The sequence below is a fragment of the Mastomys coucha genome, unplaced genomic scaffold (genome assembly GCF_008632895.1).
Source record: "Mastomys coucha isolate ucsf_1 unplaced genomic scaffold, UCSF_Mcou_1 pScaffold18, whole genome shotgun sequence".
Taxonomy (NCBI): Eukaryota; Metazoa; Chordata; class Mammalia; order Rodentia; family Muridae; genus Mastomys; species Mastomys coucha.
The window spans coordinates 26362679-26383361 of record NW_022196900.1 but is presented as its reverse complement, the minus strand read 5'-3'; the positions used below and the strand labels follow the sequence as shown (position 1 = coordinate 26383361).

Sequence of the window (20683 nt, the reverse complement as noted above, 5' to 3'; positions counted from 1 at the left end):
TTAATTGCCTTATGGGAGGCATTTCGAAAGCTGACCAGGAGGCAAATAGCTGTTTTGTCCCTGGATATCCTGCCAGCAGACTGATTCTCAACATTAACCTGGTAGTTCCCAAGGGGGGTTGACCAGGCAACTATGTCCACCCCCACAGGATTGGAATTGTGTATGTAATGGACCTTATTATATAAGTCCTCATTATGTAAGTCCTCATATGTGTGGACTTCAGAAGCTGACTGGACCCTCTCTTCTTCCTCAGGAATGAGAGTAAAGGAAAGAATGACAGAGGTCTGGCCAGGTGAGGTGTTTGTCTGAGTCAGGTATCTGAACTTTGATGAAGCTAGAAGGGTCACTAGAGAATGAACTAAGGTGTCTCTCTATCGGGGAGAGTTCAGCCATAGAAAAAGGGACATGGAGAGAGTCATCAGGATCTTTTACTTCCCTGAGAGTATAGCGGCCATCAGTGTGGGAGTAGGTATGAGGACAGGAGGCAATGAGGAGAAAGCAATTGAGGTTGAGACAAGATGGGGATAAAGAGCTGGCTGAAAGGTACTAGAGAGTGATATTGAGGCTAAGGAAGAGGGTTAGGTAGAGGAGGCAGCAGGGCTGGGGCCTTAGTCTCTATATTGAAGATGAAAAGTTTGGGTTCAGGTAAGTTTCAGGAGTGGGGGTGGCTTTTGCCAGGAGCACCTGGTGAACATGGCATGAGATAGAGAGGGAAGGCTGAGAGCAGAGAGCAAAGGAAGCCTGCACAGAGGTAGAGTTAGACCACTTGGTCTGTGTCTTGGCAGTATTTGTTATGAACAGTGAAGATTTGGTTGTCAAATGTGCCATTATTTGCACATTGAGACTACCTGTAGAATTTGTATTGTGGCCAGGCCATGTTGCAGTTAAAAATGAGGTGGCGAGGCTTAATGACACCATTAAGTCCAAAGGTGGGTCAAGACTTGAGCAGAGTTGAGGGGCTAGGTTTTGAGTGGGAACAGCCAATGGTTGAAGCATAAGAAAGACAGAGAAAAGGAGAATACACAATTCCTTAGTTCCCTCCCAAAGGAGGATTAGAGGCAAAGGGAGTAGAGAAGGGTCAGTGACAAGACTCTCAATCTACCACATCCTCAGCAGACTAATGTTTCTCTTGTGAAAGAGAAACATTCAAATTCACAGAGAAAAGAAGTATTTTGTCCTTGTGATTAGTATCCTGTAGAGGTGAGAGTAGCTTCCTGGCACATTGGTATGGATTTTGTAGTAATAGTAGTCAAAACAAGGACCTCTGGGATGATGCTTACCCAGTAGATGAGGAGAGACAAGTGGTTAGAGCAGGAAGAGTAGAAGCTGGCAAGGTGGACTAGGAAAGGCTTCTGGGTAAAGGGGCTGGAGGTTGAATAGAGGAAAGGTAAGTGTCTAATATGAGAGATGAGACAGGTGAGGTAGGCTCCAAAAGCCAGAGAAACACTTAATGAATACTCAGGAGAGTCAGATTGTTAGAGTAAGTGTGGGGAGAGCAACTGAAGAGTTGGCCTCTAGAATTTGGAGCCAAAATGTGGTGGGTGGCAGAAGCCAGCATGGGTAAGCAATCCACACCCAGGAAGGAAAAATTAGCAGTTTCATTCTATTAGGAGAATTGAACGTTCCTCAGAGGAAGGCTCATTTGTACCTTACCTGGGTTTGAGCACCAGGTAAAAGAAAAAAAAAAGACAGATATGACAAAAGAAAAGGACCTAACTTCCCTTAAGTATGGTGCAAGAGAAAATTTGTTGTAGATGAAAAGGAGAGCATAGCCAGAGGCAGCGGCATCTGGGAGAGTCCAGACTGAACAGGATCAGACTGAGCTGAACCATCCGACGTGGGAGAGGGGGTAGGAGAGGAACTGTTGATCAACAAGGACAGCCTGTGCCAAGAGACTGGTCAGGAGGCTTAAAAGTTAAACTGAAGGTACAGGATGGATTATATAGTCAAGGGCAGCTGGGGCTGGAGACATTTATAGTAGAGAGTGGCGTATGCCAGCTGTACCCTGTAACACGTAAGGACTGAGGGGTGCTAGGAGAACCTGGCAACTAGCTTCTGCTTTGGTATTTTAAATAGGCACCTCAGCCATTTGTCCTAGGATATCATGAACAGAAAACAAACAAACAAACAAAAAATAGAACTTGCAATCTGGAATGTATAGCTATCCAGACTGGAATCTTTAGCACCAGCAGAGTGGAAGGTGGCTTAGCAAGGTGGGCAAAGGTGCTTAGAAGTAAGACAAGAAAGCAATGATCCAGATTTCCTTGGACCCGGCTATATTTTTATGTCAATTGGACTCAAACCTGGACATATCTAGGAAGAGGGGATCTCACTTGATGAATTGCCTACATCTGATTGGCTTGTGGGCTTGCCAGGGAACCATTTTCTAGCATGCTGGTTGAGCAGATCAGCCTAGACTGCATAAGGAAGGTGGGTACCTGAGCAAGCCACAGAAAGCAAGCTAGTAAGCACTGCTCTCCATGTTCTCTGCTTCAGTTCTGACCTTCAGGTTCCTGATTTGATTTTCTGCTTTGACTAACTTCATTATGCACTATAACCTGTAAGACAAACACTTTCTTCCCCAGGATTGATTCAGTTAGTGTTCTATCACAGCAATAACAACAACAGCAGCAGCAGTAACAAATAGAACAGACCCCAACTTTACACCTATGATCTTCCATTTCCTCATGTTTAAAAATCAGATTGAAACCTGCCTCTCATTGCTGTCAGGATTCAGAGAGACCAGACGTGATCCTGTATGCAAAATAAGTACATAAATTATGGCCTGGTACGTGTATCTGTACAAATGTAGTAGATACTATTCGTTTTACTCATTGCCTCAACTTTGAGAAAGGGAGTACATGATGGGTTGCGACATTTTGGTTTAATCTTACATTATGTTGGATGATCTGGCTAGTCATCTGATTCCAAATGATATACAGTTACAAGGAAGATGACAAGAGAGTAGAGGAATTAATGTGCTCTGGAAAACTTTACAAAATATTCACAAGTACATCTAAATATGACCTTGTAACATAAAAACAGAAAATTGTGAAGGGCTATGGTTTTATTCTAAAAGTGGCAAAAAAAAAAAAAAATGGCAGTTATTTCCCATTGTTCCTCTAACCAAAGCCATTAGCGGACTCCAGCAAAGGGGATGGTGGTGTTTGAACCCAGCTGCCTCTTCTTGGGTTGAGCGTGGCTGCTATGCCTGGTGACCTGCTCTTCACCTCCAAGCCTTGTTACAGCAAAATGGTATATTCAATCTAGGGTGCTGGCATCTCTGAGATCTGTTTGCCCTTAACACTAAGACATCCCAACCCTTTAAGTTAGCGAAAGGAGAGAGAGGGTACTGGGGAAGGGCTAGTCTTTGAGTCCTGAGGATTGTGTTTTGAGCAGGGCATGAAAGGGCAGTGCATGGGCTTGACTCCAGGGAGGAGACCGCAGTATTAGTAAAGATGTGGTATCTACAATGTCATATGTTTAACAAAACTGAAATAACTGGGAAAGGTTTCGTTTTTCCTCATATTTCCCTTTCAAACATGTTATCCAGCTGCATGTTAAAAAGAAAATAAAACTCTTGTGGTAAATGTAGTAAGGGGGTTAGAGAGCTAGCTTAGATGTCAGAAGCCCTTGTTCCATTTGCACAGGATCCAGATCCAGTACACTGGGGAGATTAAGACTCCTTGTGACACTAGTTTCAGATATTTGATACTTTTTTCTGGTCTCTTCAAGGTGTAGTGCACATAGGTACACTCAGGAACACACACACACACACACACACACACACACACACACACTAATAAGAACGGATTTATCTTAGATGGACACCAAGCACTTTGTGTGGAAATTCAATATATTAGACTTTAACAATTGTATTTTTGTTCACCTTACACTTATTTTATGCATAAAAGTACATATGTTTCTATTGGTTTGCCTCATTCATGGCCACATAGAAGTGTGTACCCAGTCTATAAGCCACTTTAAAAAACAAACAAAGCCTTTTTATTGATTCTTTGTGAGTTTCCCATCATGTACCCTCATCACACTTGTCTCCCTGCCCTTCGTATCTACCGTCCACCTCTCCAACAAAATAAACAAACAAACAAACAAACAAAACAAGACAAATCATAGAAAACATCTCTTCATGTAAGCTGCAGTGTGTTACATTGGGTCCCCCAATATACCTCTCTATCCACACAACTTCACTTATGAATGTTCATTGTAATGAGTTATTGGTTTGGTTCAAGGTCTTTGGAATCTGTGACATCATCAGTGTTGGATCCTCACTGGGCCTCTTCCTGGTTATCCTATTGCGCTGTGTCATGGAGACCCTGCAGCTTTGGATCAAGAAGGGCCAGCCCTTTCTCATACCTCCACAGTTCACAGATGATTTTTGGGTAGGCCAACCCAAAGCCCTGGATCTCAGCCTAGATAGCCGCTGAGCTGATCACCTCTGCAGCTCCCCCTTATCTGCATACCAGGGTGAGCCCTCCAGAATTGCTCCTGCTAAGGCCACCTAATGCTATCACTGGCAGGAGGCAGGGTCATCCCTCCTACTCTCATGCTCTCATGCTCTTCATGCTGGCTTACTCACAACCACACCACCATAGCCAGCCCCACTGTGCTGCGCAGGCAAGGTAAAGGGTCTACTGTCCTATGTGCTGCAGCTGAGAGATGAGCTACAGGGCCAGCTTTCCTGCTCTCATGAATTCGGGGTCCCATTCTCCCACTATTGCAGGTGGAGTGGGAAGAAGGGACATCACCCCACCCTACCCACTTCACCTCCTGGCAGACAAGTGATGAGGCCAGCTCTTCTGTGTTCATGCCCACAGGGCTATGTCACTTGTGCCCCCTTCACCAGGGCCAGCTCTTAATGTGCTTCTCAGCACTATCCTGAGTGCTGCTGCTGGCAAGGGGCAGCGCCAGCTCATCCACTCTCATGACTCTGGAGTCAACTCTCCTGACTACCTCAGGTGGTGCGACGTAAAGGGGTGGAGGGCATCACTCTACACCCAGCCCACCCCAGGGCATATGAATGTGTGTGGGTCATCTCTCCCATACCTATGCTCTTGGGGCTGGTCCACCTTTGCCTTTGCCACTCGAGACAGCTCTACTGTACTGCCTGGGCAAGGCACAGGGGCTATTCTCTCAAGTGCTGCCTCCTGTGAGAAGTGGGGCTGGCTCTCCAGAGTGCCACAACCAGTGAGGGGCAGGCTCAGTTCTGAGTAGCCTCTGGACATCCACGTGATCCCAGACCAGGGACATCTGGACCACGTTTCTAGTGGTAATATGAATGATGGACAGCAACACCAACTCTTGCTGCTGCATGATTACAGATCGCAGTGGCAACAGTGGCCAGTGGTGAGACTTCATTGTGACTTCAGGCAGCAGGGCTGGCTACTCACTACCAGCTATTCCTCCTCTCTGTCACCTCTCCAGTTCCATCTCTCTTCATAACACTTAAACTGTTCTGCTACTCTTTCCTCTCCCATCTGTCAATCTTGCACATTGTAAGTGGCTCCAGATGCAGGCAGCCACATGGCTAGTAGACCTCTGGATTAATCCCTCTGTCTGTGCCAATTGGTGTGCTGGCAAGAGGGCCTCTAGTTATCTACAGCCCACCCATGTGGCATGGTAGTGGGCAGGTCTATCGATGTCTTCCTTCTCCCATACCATAGGACATGGTGACAGATAAGCCTCTTTGGGTCTATGGCCTGCTAGTGTGATGTGGTGGAGGGCAGGTCTCTGAGCATCTTTCCCCATGCTTATTGTGTGACATGGCAGCTAGAAGGTCTGTGGGTGTCTCCTAACTTTACTTTTTAACCTCCACTGCTGTCAGCACTGTCTTGGAATACTGTAAGAATTTCCTTGTCACTGATGTAAGTCACTTTTTATACTGAGTAGACAAAGGTGCTCTTCTACTTGAATTCAATTTCATGGACAGTAGCCTGGCAGGAGAGAATGAAGCCCTGATCACCTGCCTTAGCTCTGAGTAATCTGAAAACAGCTTCTTAGTACACCTTCTGCCCTGTTATCCCAGAGTTCATTCCCCTGTTATATTTGATCCCTTCTGCATCCCTAATCTCTTTTCTCCCCTGCATTTTCCTCCCCAGCATGTATTCTCAGATGCCTGTCTTGAGAACTATAGGTGATGGAGCAGACTGTTATTTTTATTCTCACCCTATGGTGCATATCTCCAAACATGGTACTGTATGGGTATTCCAAGGAAATGCCATTCTGAACTATTATTTATTGCAGCAATTTTTTACTCAAGCTCCCTTGAGCCAAAGATGTGTCTACTTTTTTTTTTTTTTTTCTCTCTGCTTCTCTTTAGTGCCTAGCAAGCTGCACTCTAATCAGTCTCTTTCTGGGAAAAAGCAGTCGTTCCCGGGAGCAAACATCTTCAGCAGACACTAGAGGGCAGCAGGAGATCACACATGGTGTAGCTCTCAGCCTTCTTTGACTAGTCGCAATCTACCTTGTCTCAAGAGGCAGAAATGAGTATTAGGAGCAGATGTTGACTAGTTCCTGCCTCTGGCCAAAACATTAGCCAGCAGTTAGCTGCTGGGCAGTGCCCACAGAGAGTTTGACCTTCCTCAGAAAAAAAAAAGCTGCTTTCTCTGGAAGACAGGTGCCCTCTTCTAGGTTATGTTTGATTACTCTAAACCTATAAGAGACAGCCACAAGTGCTATTTTTTGGGCCATAGGATCATTGGAGGTCATAGGTATGAGCTTCTCCCATTGGATGGGGAATTAGAATCTTCATTTTACTAACGCTGGGGAAGTGAAATGACTTGCCAGTGATTTTAAATGAAGTAATTAGACTCAATAGCTGTAGAATTGTGCTCAGTCCTTGCCTGATCTCCTCAATGGGCAGAAAAAAAGCAATTTAAGAGAAGTTCCTTATTGTTTATAGCACAGAGCAGGTGTCAAGAAAAGACTTAGTGATTCGCATTTGCTTCAGAAATGAAAAATGCTGGATGGAAGCCAAGAGGGTCAGATGAAATGAATTTGATGATGCCTTTGACACACTTGTCCTGGATACTCTTCTGTGAACTTTGTTTCCCATCAACCCCTCAGATAATAATAATAAAACATAAGAATTCTTGTTATTGACACTTCAAAGCTGTGAAAATAGCACATTAGAGAGGTAAATAACTGATCAAAGTTTCCAAACTAGAAAACAGAAGCTTAATTCAAATTCAGGCAAGCCATTCTGTCGTAGCTGCCCTATTGCCTATGCCCACACTGAAAGGCTGCCAAGGTAGCTTAGAGGAAAGGATAATTTGTGTGTCTACTTTGGAAACCCACCTTCTTCTTTTTCGAGGGCTCTACCATGTTGTCTCTATTTCTGTTTCCCAAATGAGCCCACACATAGTACAAAGCACAGACAGACATTTTATGAGAACCCACTCCATAGTGCCCTATAGTCTCCAAAATAGAGATTTTACCTATCTAGCTTTTGCATATTAAGCATAGGGCAGGCTTGAATATTGCTAGGCATCCAAATAGCATATACTGTGGGTTGAAGTCTGATGCTTAGGTTGAGAATTGCCCCAGTTTGGATAGCTGTCCAGGTTTAACAAGGCTTACCCCATGAAGAATCTGGAACACTGAGGAAGTTTCGTGTCATTAAGAGTACTAGAGGACTGAAGAGTGATTTCACAATAAATAAAAACTTAGGTGAGGTTTCTGATTAGGTGAACTGTAAAATTCCTTCTGCTCATGAAAGCATACTAGCTCAGGAAAAGTGTGGGAAAGGTTGGGTATATACCTGGAAGCGACACTGGTAGAACAGGTACACGTGTTGGAAATAGAGAGATCCCAGGCCGGATTCATACAGGAATGGAAACTGTTACCAAAAATTTTCCTAAGAGGAAATACATATAATGAAAAGAGAGTGGTATGGTATACAAATAGTTTGACTCTACCAGTTATATGGCCTTGTGCGAATTTCTTCATCTTTGTTAGTTGGCATTACTAATCACAATTGAGACTTGCCAGCTTTGGCCTTGATGGTAAGCTGAGATGTTGTCTTAGAGTCTAACATACTGTCATACAATTAGGATAATTAAAGGAAGGGGAGTCATGTCCATATTTGTTTATTCAGATATATTCCTTTAGACTGTGAAAAACAATATATTTTGTGCTGAGGATATACAAGTTCATTAAAACTGGCCATGGTCTTTGTTCTAATGGAGCAAACTGGTTGGCATGGCAGATATGTAATTAGATCATTAGCTAAAGTTATAAATGTGACAATTAGTGTTTCCATTGACGATAGAAACTGAAAGAAGTCTGTAAATGTGAGTGTGTGAGTGTGCCTGTGTGTGTGTGTGCTGGTTTCCACACTTCTTTTAATGTATTTACTATGGACAGTCACAAATCACTTAAGATCACATCTACTTGGCTTTCATTTTGCACCATTATCATGCTTTCAAGTACGATAATACAGTCTATCTGCTATATATAACCTGACAAGTCAAATGCCCTTGCCCCTCTCAGTGGTAGCCTTAAGAGTGGGCACCACTGGCCTTCACTGGAATTCTAACCTCATGCTTCTTACTCTTCGACATCCATGATCAAAGCAGAAGAGAATACTAAGGATGGGGATGGTCAGACTTTGTTGGACTCTACCCTTTCCAGTTCCAACATATTTTTAATGCTGGCTTTCTCCTGGGTAATTGTCTCTGCTGTGATGGCCAATGCTAAAGATTTCTTTCCAGACTAGGGACATTGTGATTTCTCTTTTGCTGGTTGATGCAGATCCACCTTACTTACTGGTTTTCTGGTAGTTCATTTCCATTTTAGGGACTCTTGGGGAAGATTCATAAAGCTTGCATGCTATCTCTTCCTTTTGTCCATGGAAAACACAAGGAGTTCTCTCCCTGAATCCTTTGCATGTCTGTGCCAATCCCTTTCTGCTCTTCTAACACAGGTCATTAGAGTTTTTGCAGGCGAAGGTAAAGCCTGGCTTACTGTTCTTTCCACTTTCTAACAACAGGTACCAAATTCTCTAAGTAGCACTCAAAGAGACATTTCATAGAAGATGGGGTGAGAGATCTTAGGATTTGTATGTCTGTCCTAGGATGCTAGAGACTTCAAACATGATAATAATTCTCTCAATAAAAATCTCTCTTTATATTCTCTGAGACCTTCTCTCTCTGTCTCTCTCTCTCTCTGCTTCTCTCTCTGTCTCTCTCTCTGTCTCTCTCTCTCTCTCTCTGTGTGTGTTTGTTCTGACTGAGATTTTCAGAGTTATGAAACTAATTATAATTCATTTAATTTTTAAATTCTGTGTCTATGGGCTTGATGTTGGGATCTCGCTTTTGTGATGTCTTGCTGTATCAATAGAAATTTCAATTTTTACATCCTGTTACAACAGCAACAATATAATTATAGCAAGTGCAGCAGCAGCAGCAAGCAAGAGCAGCTCATATTGATTAAGGGAGTAGCCTGAGCCAGGCACCTCATTTAATCCTCACATGGACTTTTTAGTTCATACTGTCACATATCAAGGACACGCTGAGGACCATGGGCTGAGTTAGGCTGAAAAGTTCATATTGAACAACAAAACAGACTAGACCTCAAGGGCGACATTTCAGATGAGTATTTTTCCTTTGTTTCAGGTTTCTGTGTGGCATGGGCCTCGGATTAAACTGCTTCTTTCCAACAGGACACAATAACTCCTCCTAAGAGATGATTCCATTTCAGTAATTCCTGGGAGGCCACTGCTGTAAGGAAGTCCACTTCTGTAAGAAAGGCCACTCTTTATGATGTAAAAGTCTTACCCTTTTCCCTCTTCCTTTCATGTTTCTAATTTGAGCCCCCGTTATCCCCATGGAGCCTTTAAATGCTTCAAATAGGAGCCCATTGCCAAAGCAAAGCTTGTCTGACTAGGAAGTCCTGCACCATTGCCGAGAGTACTGAACAAACCCTCTGGCTCTCCCAGAAGCCCTCAGTCTGATGCCTTTGTTTTGTTTTCTGGATGAGGGCAAATGGTGCCATCACCTCCTGCTGAAAAGCACTGGCTGCTCTCCCAACAAGGAGTTGTCATTTCAACTAAGGCTTTTTTTTTTTTTTTTTTTTTTTTTTTTTTTTTTTTTTGGTGGCAACAAAATAATACCCAGCAGGAATTTGGGAGGAGAAAAAAGAGAGTTCATTTGGCAGGTTCTCAAATGAATGGGTTGTAGTGTCATTGGAACTGAACCGGGCTTGAAACCAGACATGATCCTATTTTGGAAGCATTATTCAGAGGGATGGGAAATGTGAACAGAGGATAAGTCTCTTCAAAAATGCTCTTTATCTTTTTCCTGTTAAAGACAGACAGCCTGCTTTAACTCAACTCTCCTATCCTTGCAATTCAGAGGACTACATGCAAAGCCAGAGGAGGTCAGAACACATACAAAGTTAATCAACTGCTTTATCTGCTGACTTTCTTTAGAAAATGTGAATCTTACTTTGTGAAGAGATCATATCTCCATTGGAATTCTTGATGACTTCTGATGCTTCTGACTCCAAATCCTGGCTCTTGCATTCATTGGTGCTCTGAAAGTCTAATCAGTGGCTAAGGCATACAGGCATATTATGTAGGCAACAAACATTCATTAAAGATATTTTTGAAGCCAGGCCTACTGGTAAAGATCTTTAATCCCAAGTATTTAAAGGTCTAAAATGTCAGGATTGGAATATTCAGGTCTTTCTGGATTACAAAGTAAGTTCAAGATGAACTTGTGTAACTTATTAGACCCAAACAAAAACCACAAATTTAAACGAGTACTTAGGGAAAAAGAAAAGCCTAGTGATGGTGGTGGTAGTAGTGGTGGTGGTGGTGGTGTTGTATGTGGTGGTGTATGTGGTGGCACGTGCCTTTAATCCCACCACTTAGAAGGGAGAGGAAATTGGATCTCTGAGTTCAAGGCTGCCCTGGTCTACAGAGTGAATTCTAGGACAATCAGGGTTATACAGAGAAACCTTGTCTCAAAAATAAACAAACAAACAAACATACGATCAATCAAACAAACCCAGAATGCATGGGGTATAGAGTTCAGTGATAGAGTGCTTGCTTACCATGAGGAAGAACCTTTGAATTAATCCCTAGACCCGGAGGGAGAGGGGGGAGGGGAGTGCGCTTAAAATCTTATCCTGATTCATGAACTGTGTAAGGTGGATCTGGACATCCCAAAAACTAATCCTGCATTTTCCTTCAAGGACTTTACTTTTTTTGAGACAGAGGATATAGAAATCAGGATGCAATGAGAGTCCATAAAAAAAAAAAAAACCTTAAAATACATTAATGGTATAGGAAGATAGCGCAGAATTTTCTGGGGAATTAATATTTGAACTAAGATGTGGATCATGAATAGAAGTCAGCCAGGAAAAATCAAGGACCCATGAGGAGATGAGAGGGCAGCGTTTTGTAGGGAGACCAAGTGTGTGCCTGGATTGAGAGAAAGACTTTGGGTGTATACAAGGAATTTAAAGGTCATTGCAACTGATAAGAGGAAAATGAGGTGGGGCACTGTAAGATTAGAGAGGCAGTGGCTTGTCTAGACCTCACATTATATACATGGCTGAATAGGTTTGATTTCTATCTTAAGAGTAGGGAATTATCACAGAGGAGCTTAAAGCAGAAAACAGCTACATAGTTTGCCTTTTGGAAAGATGACTTTAGCCACAGGGTGGGGTTGGATCAGAAACTTAGCTTTCACAATTGTAATGTCTACAGAGGAATAATTAATGAAATGGCTAATGTTCTTCCCTGCTGTAATTCTCATCTAGATCATAACTTAGGCATGACACAAACTTTGAGGAAAAAAATCATTCTTAAAAAATATAGGTGGGATCTAAAGGTGATCTCTTTTCCTATTCTGTTTTCCATTTCCCTTCCTCTTAAAAAAAAATTAATGTTGGGTCAAATGACTTCCAGAGCACCCTCCTTTTACAAAGCCAGGCCTTTGGGTCATCTGTTAATTCTACACTGCTGCTGTCGTGCTGTTGTTAGCCTGAGTTGTTACCTTTTAAAACCACTTACAGAGGATGATGAATGGAAAAAGCTAAAGATTTATTGATCAAAGGAGAGGACCAAAGACTATTGATTATTTGATTAGTAAATGGATAGTATCTTTAACAAGATGCATAGGTATGTTTCTTTGAACAGGATATTTAAAAAAAAAACTTTGACATTAAGTAACATTTGTTTTAAATTTAATTACATGCATATGACAATGTATCATTCGGGAGATGACTTTTATGTTTTAATATTCAAGACACTTAGCCAAGAAGTGGTGGCACAACAGTGTCAATTCCAACACTTGAGAATCAAAGGAGGAGGATAATGAGTTCAAAGCCAGCCTCAGAATCAGGAAACTTCCTGCCTTAAAAGCGAGCACACAGACTTAACTGGAACACTCATAGCCCTGGGCTTAATGCTGCAACTTGTGAAAACTAGACAAATAATTAGATGATAACAGTAATTGGGGTGATCAAGAGGTCACTAATTTATTGTTTCATCTTCAAGAGACACCTATTCACATAGTTTATATTAGGAAGGTGATATTCTGTAAAAGTGTCTAACAAAATGTTTTTTCAATAGTTTGTTGTATCTTAATTTTGGAAGAACAGATGTCCCACTATGGTTTCCATCTTTGGAAAGTCATGGTCTCAATGTATTCATTGTTTCTTTGCATATTTTTTTTAAATTTGCAATTTGAAAAGTACATTTTTATCTAATCCGGCCTACTTCCATACCCTTCTCTAACTATAGGTATGTCCCATGGATTGGAAACTCAATTTCCTACTCTGTACACTGTAGTTGCACACAGGAGTTGCTGAAGATTTTCTGGAAAGAGACAAATAGCATGTTTTAGCTTTTGTGAGACGTAGAATCCTTAGTGTAACCACTCAGTTCTCCATTGTGGTCCCATATAATACATAAATGAACTGATGTATCTATTTTCCAAAAAAAACTTTATTTACAAAAGCAGGAAGTTGAATGACTCTATCTCATGCACCCCCCCCCCCTTAAACTTCTGGGTCTGGTTTGTAATATCATTGCTGTTTGGATTTCTTCTCTGATCATCTATCCAAATGGTTGTTCTCTTCCATGTTCTTCCCGTGTCTTTACATAATACTCTCTCAGTCTTCCAGCTGCTGAGATGCCTTTTTCACAGCCTTGTTTTGTTTATCTTAGTAACTACCCTTCTTTAATCCCTCTGAAGGAATGGTTAGCTGGAATTCTCCTAGTCTTCCTCTCCCGGAGCCTTTGATCTAAGGCTCATATGCATTTGCTGACAGCCAGACAGAAAAAGTGGAGTCCAGATCCCGGACCTGAGGGCAGAAAGAGTAATGAATGAAGGCTGAGTTTATTTGTATTTCTAATTGGCAAGCCCATTTCCAGATCAGCTGCATGTCACTGCAAGCCAGAGCAAGAAGAGGAGAAAACTCTTACTTTTCCTTCTGACCTAACTGCCTAGGGCCCTCATGGCCACTGAGATATGTGTTTACCTTTATTTCTCCAGGTTTGGTAGAAGCTACCATCTGGACCATGCTCTGTCCCTTAGTGGAGGGTTCCTCTGTTTTGGCACTTAGATTGTGCCTCACACATTTTTATGGTCACTATCCACATAGTGTATGATGGCACCCTCCAGGTCATACTTCCTACTGTGTACCTTGGAGCTTTTGGTGCCATAGCAACCCTCCCCCTTCTCCCCATCTTTTTTGGTATAAAATCTTATATGGAAAGACAGTCTGCTAAAAAAAAAATATAAATGTGGAACTGCTATGTTTGAAGCTGAGAAGTTGGTAGGCATCTACTTAATTAACTCTAGATCTGCTGAGATGCTCCCGAGGACTTTATTGTTTTATTTTAATGTGTATGAGTGTTGGTTTGCAAGGATGTGTGTGTACCACACATATGTCTGGTACCCTAAAGGCCGTGAGAGAACTTGTAGCCCATTGAAACTAGAGTCACAGATCGTTTTGAGCTACTGTGTAGGTAGTAGGAACTGAATCTGGATTTCCCTCACAGGAGTAGTAAATGCTCTTAACTGCGCATCCATCTCTCCAGCCCCTATTACTTTTATTAGGTACAGTGTGCCTGGAAGTATATGACATGGGTGTAGAGGCAGGGGGACAATATTGTGGAGGTTCCTCTCAAATTCCACTTTTATATGGATTCCTGGGGTGGAACTCAGGATGTCAGGTTGTGTGGCAAGTGCTATTACACATGAACCATCTGACTGGCTCGCTTCCCATGATTTCAAGAATTCCTCAAAAATCTCTGAGCCAGATCGTGAATGGATTTTCCTCCACTCATAGTTTTCAAGCTCCTTTTATGAGTATAAAGCATATCTGAAGCATCACATTAGCACCAAAAGTGGGCAGGAACAGGTTGATGATATGGTTTAAAAGTCAGAGAACATGAAGGGAAAGAAAACTTAAGATAAGATTCCACCCCTGAATAAGATATATTTATTCAGAATTGATCAGCTGAGACAATAAAAACAAGCTTCTTGAGATGGATTAAATTATAGTATTAGTGGCTGCAAAAGATTTTAGAGGCAGGTGAGCAAGAGCACAGAGACAGGAGCTACTAAGTATATAGGCCATAATATGGAGCAATGGAGGATGCCCAGATTACATCTCAGGGAGCACATGTCAAAATTGGAAGGAAAAGAAAAGTTCCTAATGAAACAGGTAAGCATCAGAAGAGGAAATAATGCCTGGACCAGGCAATTCTATTTCCTTTTATTTCATTTGCCACTGATAACTGATTTCAATGGTTTATTAACCCCATTTCAAACAACTAGTGATCCAAATGTCCGGACATTGAAAGAGGGTTTTGCCCCAAAGCTGCAGAAGTTTTAGCAAGCAGAACGGTTATTCAAACCAAAATTGGCTTGACCCAATGCTCATGCTTCTCTCATTATATTGTTTTATGGAAAATATAAAACTGGAGCACAAATTTAAAAGAAGGGTATAATTTGTGTAAGTTGATGATAGACAGAAGAGAATTTCTGGTCAGGGAAAATATCTCTGAGTATTTACATCTTGCTTGTAGAATCATTCCATGAGACCTACAAATTTAACGTGGAAAGTGAGAGCTACACAAAAGCAACAGATTATCTAGTATAAATAGTAGGGTAAGATATCATCCTATTACCTTAACCCTTAAGCCAGTGGTTTTTCCAAAGTAAGATGAACAAGTCACCTTATTATCTTTATTCTTTTCCAGATAGATATGAATTTCTCAGCGAATGCTCTCTGTTGGTCTAGAGGTTTAGCCACTAGGACAATATTGGACTGACCTATACTGCTGCTTGTTTTTATAACCCTCTAGAGACCACGGAGCTGGGCAGCAAGAAGGAGCTCAAGTCCATGCCCTTCATCACCTACCTCTCCGGTCTCCTGACAGCTCAGATGCTATCAGATGACCAGCTCATCTCAGGTGTGGAGATTCGATGTGAGGAGAAGGGCCGCTGTCCATCTACCTGTCACCTTTGCCGCCGGCCAGGCAAGGAGCAGCTGAGCCCCACCCCAGTGCTGCTGGAGATTAACCGAGTGGTACCACTTTACACTCTCATCCAAGACAATGGCACAAAGGAGGTGAGCTTCCCTAGCCCAGATGCCAAGTCAAATCTGACCAACCCTTCTACCTCCTGCCCTTGTGGTCCCTTTGTCCATGAGGATTGTCTTCCTCCTCAATAACAGCAGCATGGTGCTTTCTGCCATTTATAGATTCATTGTTCTATCCTAAGTACGGATGTAAATTACACTAGCAGTAATAATGAATAAGCCCCCAAATCTCAATGTTCGCACAGAGTAGACATCACTTTATTTGCACAGAACAGTTGTTGTTGATTAATAGGTGACTTTTGCCTGAGGAGTGGTTCAGGGACCTAGTCTAGTACATTTTTGTTCCATTAACCTGACATTGTCAAGGTCACTGTGAAATAAAATAGAATTGGGGGGTAGTGTTTCACATTAAAGCTTTCAATGGATCGGGCTTTGAAGGCAGCAAACACCAATTACAGTTCCTTGAATTATAGCAATTCAGTCATTGTCTACACCTGTCTACAACAGAGACAGAGAAATATATTTTAACTGAGGAACCTATAGGAAGAATGCATGGGTTTAATAAAAACCTAACAATGCTTGTCTCATTATATTCAAGTCTACAATGTACTTAAAATATTGATCTGTATGAAACTGATGATATCTGACCATTTTTTAAGTCACACAATGACAGTTCCATATGATTAATCCTATGATAAACAGCACAGGTGATCTAATGAGTATTGTGTCAGCACAGTGGTGGCTATGCAGTACTGTCTCTCAGAGACTTTATGAGTGAGACGGTGGCTATCTCATTTACTGTTCTATGAGTAGTACAAGTAGTACAAAGGATGCCTCTGTTAGTCAAGCTTTTTTTCATCTGCAATGTGGTACAGTACAAACTAAGCTCTGTAGCTTTTGCAGCATGTTCTTAGGATATGGGAGAAGTGGCTGGTTCATTTTTATTTGGATCAGAAACAAATATTTTCTGTGTGTGCATTTTATGGCAAGTTTTGCCTAGCATTGTTGCAATGTTCAGTGTTTTAAATGCATAGTAAAGTATTCTGTCATTGACTCATGGTACACTAGAGAATCTCAAGTTGGGAAACATGATCACTAGATGTCACTGTGTTCCTTGTAAGAGATGTGATACACTGTAAGGACTAGTCATTCATTCCTTAAATCAGTAAGCATATTTTTGAGTACACTCTTAATGCCTAATACTATAAAAAAAGAAAGAGCAGGAAAATAGATGTTGTCTCTCCCCCTCCCTGAATGCCAGAAATCTAATGCAGCTTCTCGTGTATGATCTGTGGGGACTGCAACAGTGAACGGCACCCGTTCTTTCTATAAGATCTTTTAGTTCATGGAATCTATAGACTTGTGGAGAAGACAGATATCCATGAAGTAGTCACATATAGCGAGGCCAGACTGTATAAAATCCCAGGTGGAAGTCTGGGCTCATGAGTTTAAAGTGCCTGCCAAGGAGCTCTGTGGGATCTGAGAAGGCTTTTCTGAGGAAGTGACATTTAAAGAAAGTCCCTGTCACTAGCTACATAAAGTGAATGTGGAGAACCAGGCTTGTGGGAGGAGACAGGGAACAAAGACATTGCAGCTTGGAGGTCCAGGTCTTGAAAAGACCTGAAGAGTGGACAAACACATTTCAATTTTAGAAACTGAATGAGAACCATTGTGGCTGGTGTCAAACTGAGAGGTTTCCGTGTATAGCACTGTGAAGAGCTCAGGCAGAGTCATACCAGCTATAAAGACAAAGAGTTTGGTTCCAGAGTAGCAGTGAACTTTGGGGAGGTGAGATTAGATCGACAGGCATAGCTGCTGTCTTCTTGGTTCCATGATTTTTCCCCTTAGAGATTCCCCAGGAAGCATTACTATACCTGTTTTTTTCTAAGCTTCCAGGTTTTTCTTCCTCTCTCTGAATCATTAACAGTGCTTCTCTATAGTCACAGCAGCCCAAGGACTGAGGCACATCAGATATTTTCTTTTCTTTCCTGGGACTCACTTTGTAGACGAGACTACCCTTGAACTCAGAGATCGGCCTGCCTCTTTCTCCCAATGCTGAGATTAAAGGCACACACCGCCACACCTGGCTGCATCAGATTATTTCCAAGAGACCATCTTGTAGTGAGAATATGTGGAAGAACCCTATGTGGAAATGATCCTGACTGAGGGAATAATGGCCATTCAAGAAGACTGATGTGAGGATAGTATTTATTCCCATTTCATTTGACATTGGTTTTTTCCACTTCTGCCTTAATCCTCTATCACCCATTCTTCTCCAGATTATGCCTTTCTTTGCCATCTCTGAGTGCTGAGGAGTGTCTGTATAAATAAAACACTAAAAGGCAAAGAGTACATGCTGGGCCTCATTAATGTGGCTCTTCATCTGATTCCCTTAGAAGTAGGTACTATAAGAACATATTTCACAGATGTATAAACTGAAGTTTGCAAATATCACTCAGAATTATACAGAGACTAGGGGTGGAGGCAGGATTCACAGTCAAGCCAGAATACTACTCTGCTTCCATGAAGACTTAGTTTATTGCAGGAGACTCTGAACAAGATAATTTTTATCTCATCTCATTCAATTTATCTTTTTTTTTTTTTTTTTTTTTTTTTTTTTTTTTTTTTTTTTTTTCTGGAGAGAAAAGAAAAGCCTCATAGAATAAAGGACTTGCCAAGGTCTTGCTATGTTCAGAACCCATGACTTCCAACTCCAGGTCTCTGCCTTTTACTATTTTTATCTATGAGATTAAAAGATATATATCATTTTGTGTGTGTATGTGTATGTGTGTGTGTGTGTGTGTGTGTGTGTGTGTGCTTTCTTTGATACTTGCTCGTCTAGATAATATTTGATGATTTTGTTGATGCCCAAACTGTAGTTTTCAAGCCAGACTCACACTTTGTATGAGAGAGCTCATTGGTTAACCAAATCACAAGTGGACCATACTTAACTGATTTTTGTGGGGGCATCCTGGCCTTTGATTCTGAATGACAGGAAGAGTAAGATCTGGATATTTAAAGGGACTATCAGGCACTACCTCTTCAGGTGGCTGGTATGTCCTGGGATCAATTCCAGTGAACTTGTAGGAAGGGAAGATGCCTTTCGCCTTAGCTGGAAAAGAATCTTTAATTATACTTTGTGCTGTGATTTTTGAATACGCAAAATGATTTTTTTTAAAAAAAAAATGAGTGTTTTTGTGATGGAGAATTTGATTAATTCCCAATTCTCCTTCTCCACCTGTTAAATGGCCCTTACAAAGCCCCAAGCCACAGATCTTGGCTCTGCACAACTGCTATTTAAATGTACTAGACTTTGTGTGGCTACTAATTTAGCCTGTGGGTAAAGGAGAGACTCCAAGAGGGGAAGACACAGGAGTGTCACAGTGAAAACCCAGACAGTTGGATTTGAGTCCCACATCTGGCATTTACTGCCTGTATGACCTTTCTTTTACTCATTCATAGAGTTACAATTATAATACCCATCCATATCCATTTCAAGGCTGGGCGTTTTGTTTGGGTGAAGTAGATAATTGAAACACCAGGGCTCTAAATTAGACACTCTCCACCATTGTTATATGGCATTGATTGGACTTCTGTTGTCTGGATGTGGTCTCTTTGTATCTAAATATGGAGAAATACAAGCTAACTTTATCCAAGGTTCCCTTTTGGTATTGCGATAAAGTCAGATCTAAGTTCTTCTTTTTAAAACTTGTATGCTTGCTTAGTGTTATATTTGATTGTTTTATATGCTCCAAGTGTATGTGTGTCTACATGTAACCCACATACATACACACTTGCTATATAATATAAGTATCAATAGTGAAAATACCATTTTTTCTTTAAGGGTACATTAGTGATTTTTCCTTGTAATCAATTAATATGTATCAATACTATGGTTTCCTGTAAGAAGTTATAGGAGAGTAGCTGGTATTATCTATTACTATGTGCTCAATATTGTGAAAATTTTGTAGCTCAAAACAATAAGCAGTAGAATAATATGAATAGTCAAAAATTTAAAACAGCAAAAATATTTTAATAAATAATTATCCCAAGATGACTGATGAATAATAGCAAATGCTAAACACCATCCATCTTTAGGGAAACAAAAATCAGAACAAAGGTGAAATGCCACCTTACTCTCAGGAGAGTGACAAATGACATACAAGTAGAGATTTTAGAGCAGTGGAGAAAATTTGGAACCACCATACTAACTTTGAAACCAAATAAAAAGGAAGCCTTTGAGGTTGAAAGAAAATCTAATCGCCCAATAAGAACTTATTTCTCACACAGAGGCAATGCCAATATTACTTCTCAGATTTAGTAATGAGAAGGGATATATAAAGACCTTGCACCCTATCCCAATGGAAACTCATTTACTAGCTGAGGTATATTAAAATCTTCCATCCAAGTACTGAACAAATGGCCAAACAGTGACCAACCCAACTTGGTATTCATCCCATGGTGGACATCAAACCCTGACACTATTACTGATGCTATGTTGTGTTTGCAGATAGGAGCCTAGTATGGCTGTCCTCTGAGAGGCTCTACCTGCATCTGACTGAGACAGATGCAAATACTTTCAGCCAGGCATTGGACTGAGTCCAGGGACCCCTATGGAAGAGTTAGGGGAAGGATTGAAGGAACTAAAGGTGATGGCAACCGCATAGGAAGACCAAGAGTGTTAACTAATCTGGACTCCAGGTAGCTCCCAGACATTGAGACACCAAACAAATATCACACATGGCTGGTCCAAGGTCCCCAGCCCATATATAGCTGAAAACTGCCTTGTTGAAGAGGATATGCTTAATCCTGTAGAGACTTGATGCCCGAAAGAGGGGAAATGCCTGAGTGGGGGGCATTCTCTCAGAGGTGAAGGAGGATAAGGATGGGGAAAGAACTCTGTGTGGGGGGACCTGCAGAGGGGCAACCTTTGAGATGTAAATAAAAAATTAATTAATAAAAAAAAATCTTAGTTTCCTCATCAACAAGGTGGGTGTAGATAAGTTTACCCTCAGAAGTCTCACGTTGAGTAATTAGGAGACCACTTGATAGGATTTTGAAGGTCGTTAACGTCTGCTGATTCACTTCTAGTCCTGTTAGGATT

The 20683-nt window shown here is 41.5% G+C and overlaps 1 protein-coding gene across 8 annotated transcripts in view; it reads left to right on the top strand.

The window, feature by feature from the left end:
• The window catches only part of Astn2 (astrotactin 2), a 1002270-nt gene that overhangs the window by 775744 nt on the left and 205843 nt on the right, over positions 1–20683 (top strand). For all 8 annotated transcript variants that reach the window (XM_031377658.1, XM_031377656.1, XM_031377657.1 and 5 more), the window contains one exon: positions 15344–15609. In XM_031377658.1, coding sequence (XP_031233518.1) covers positions 15344–15609 — 266 coding nt within the window. The remainder of the gene's footprint in view (positions 1–15343; positions 15610–20683) is intronic.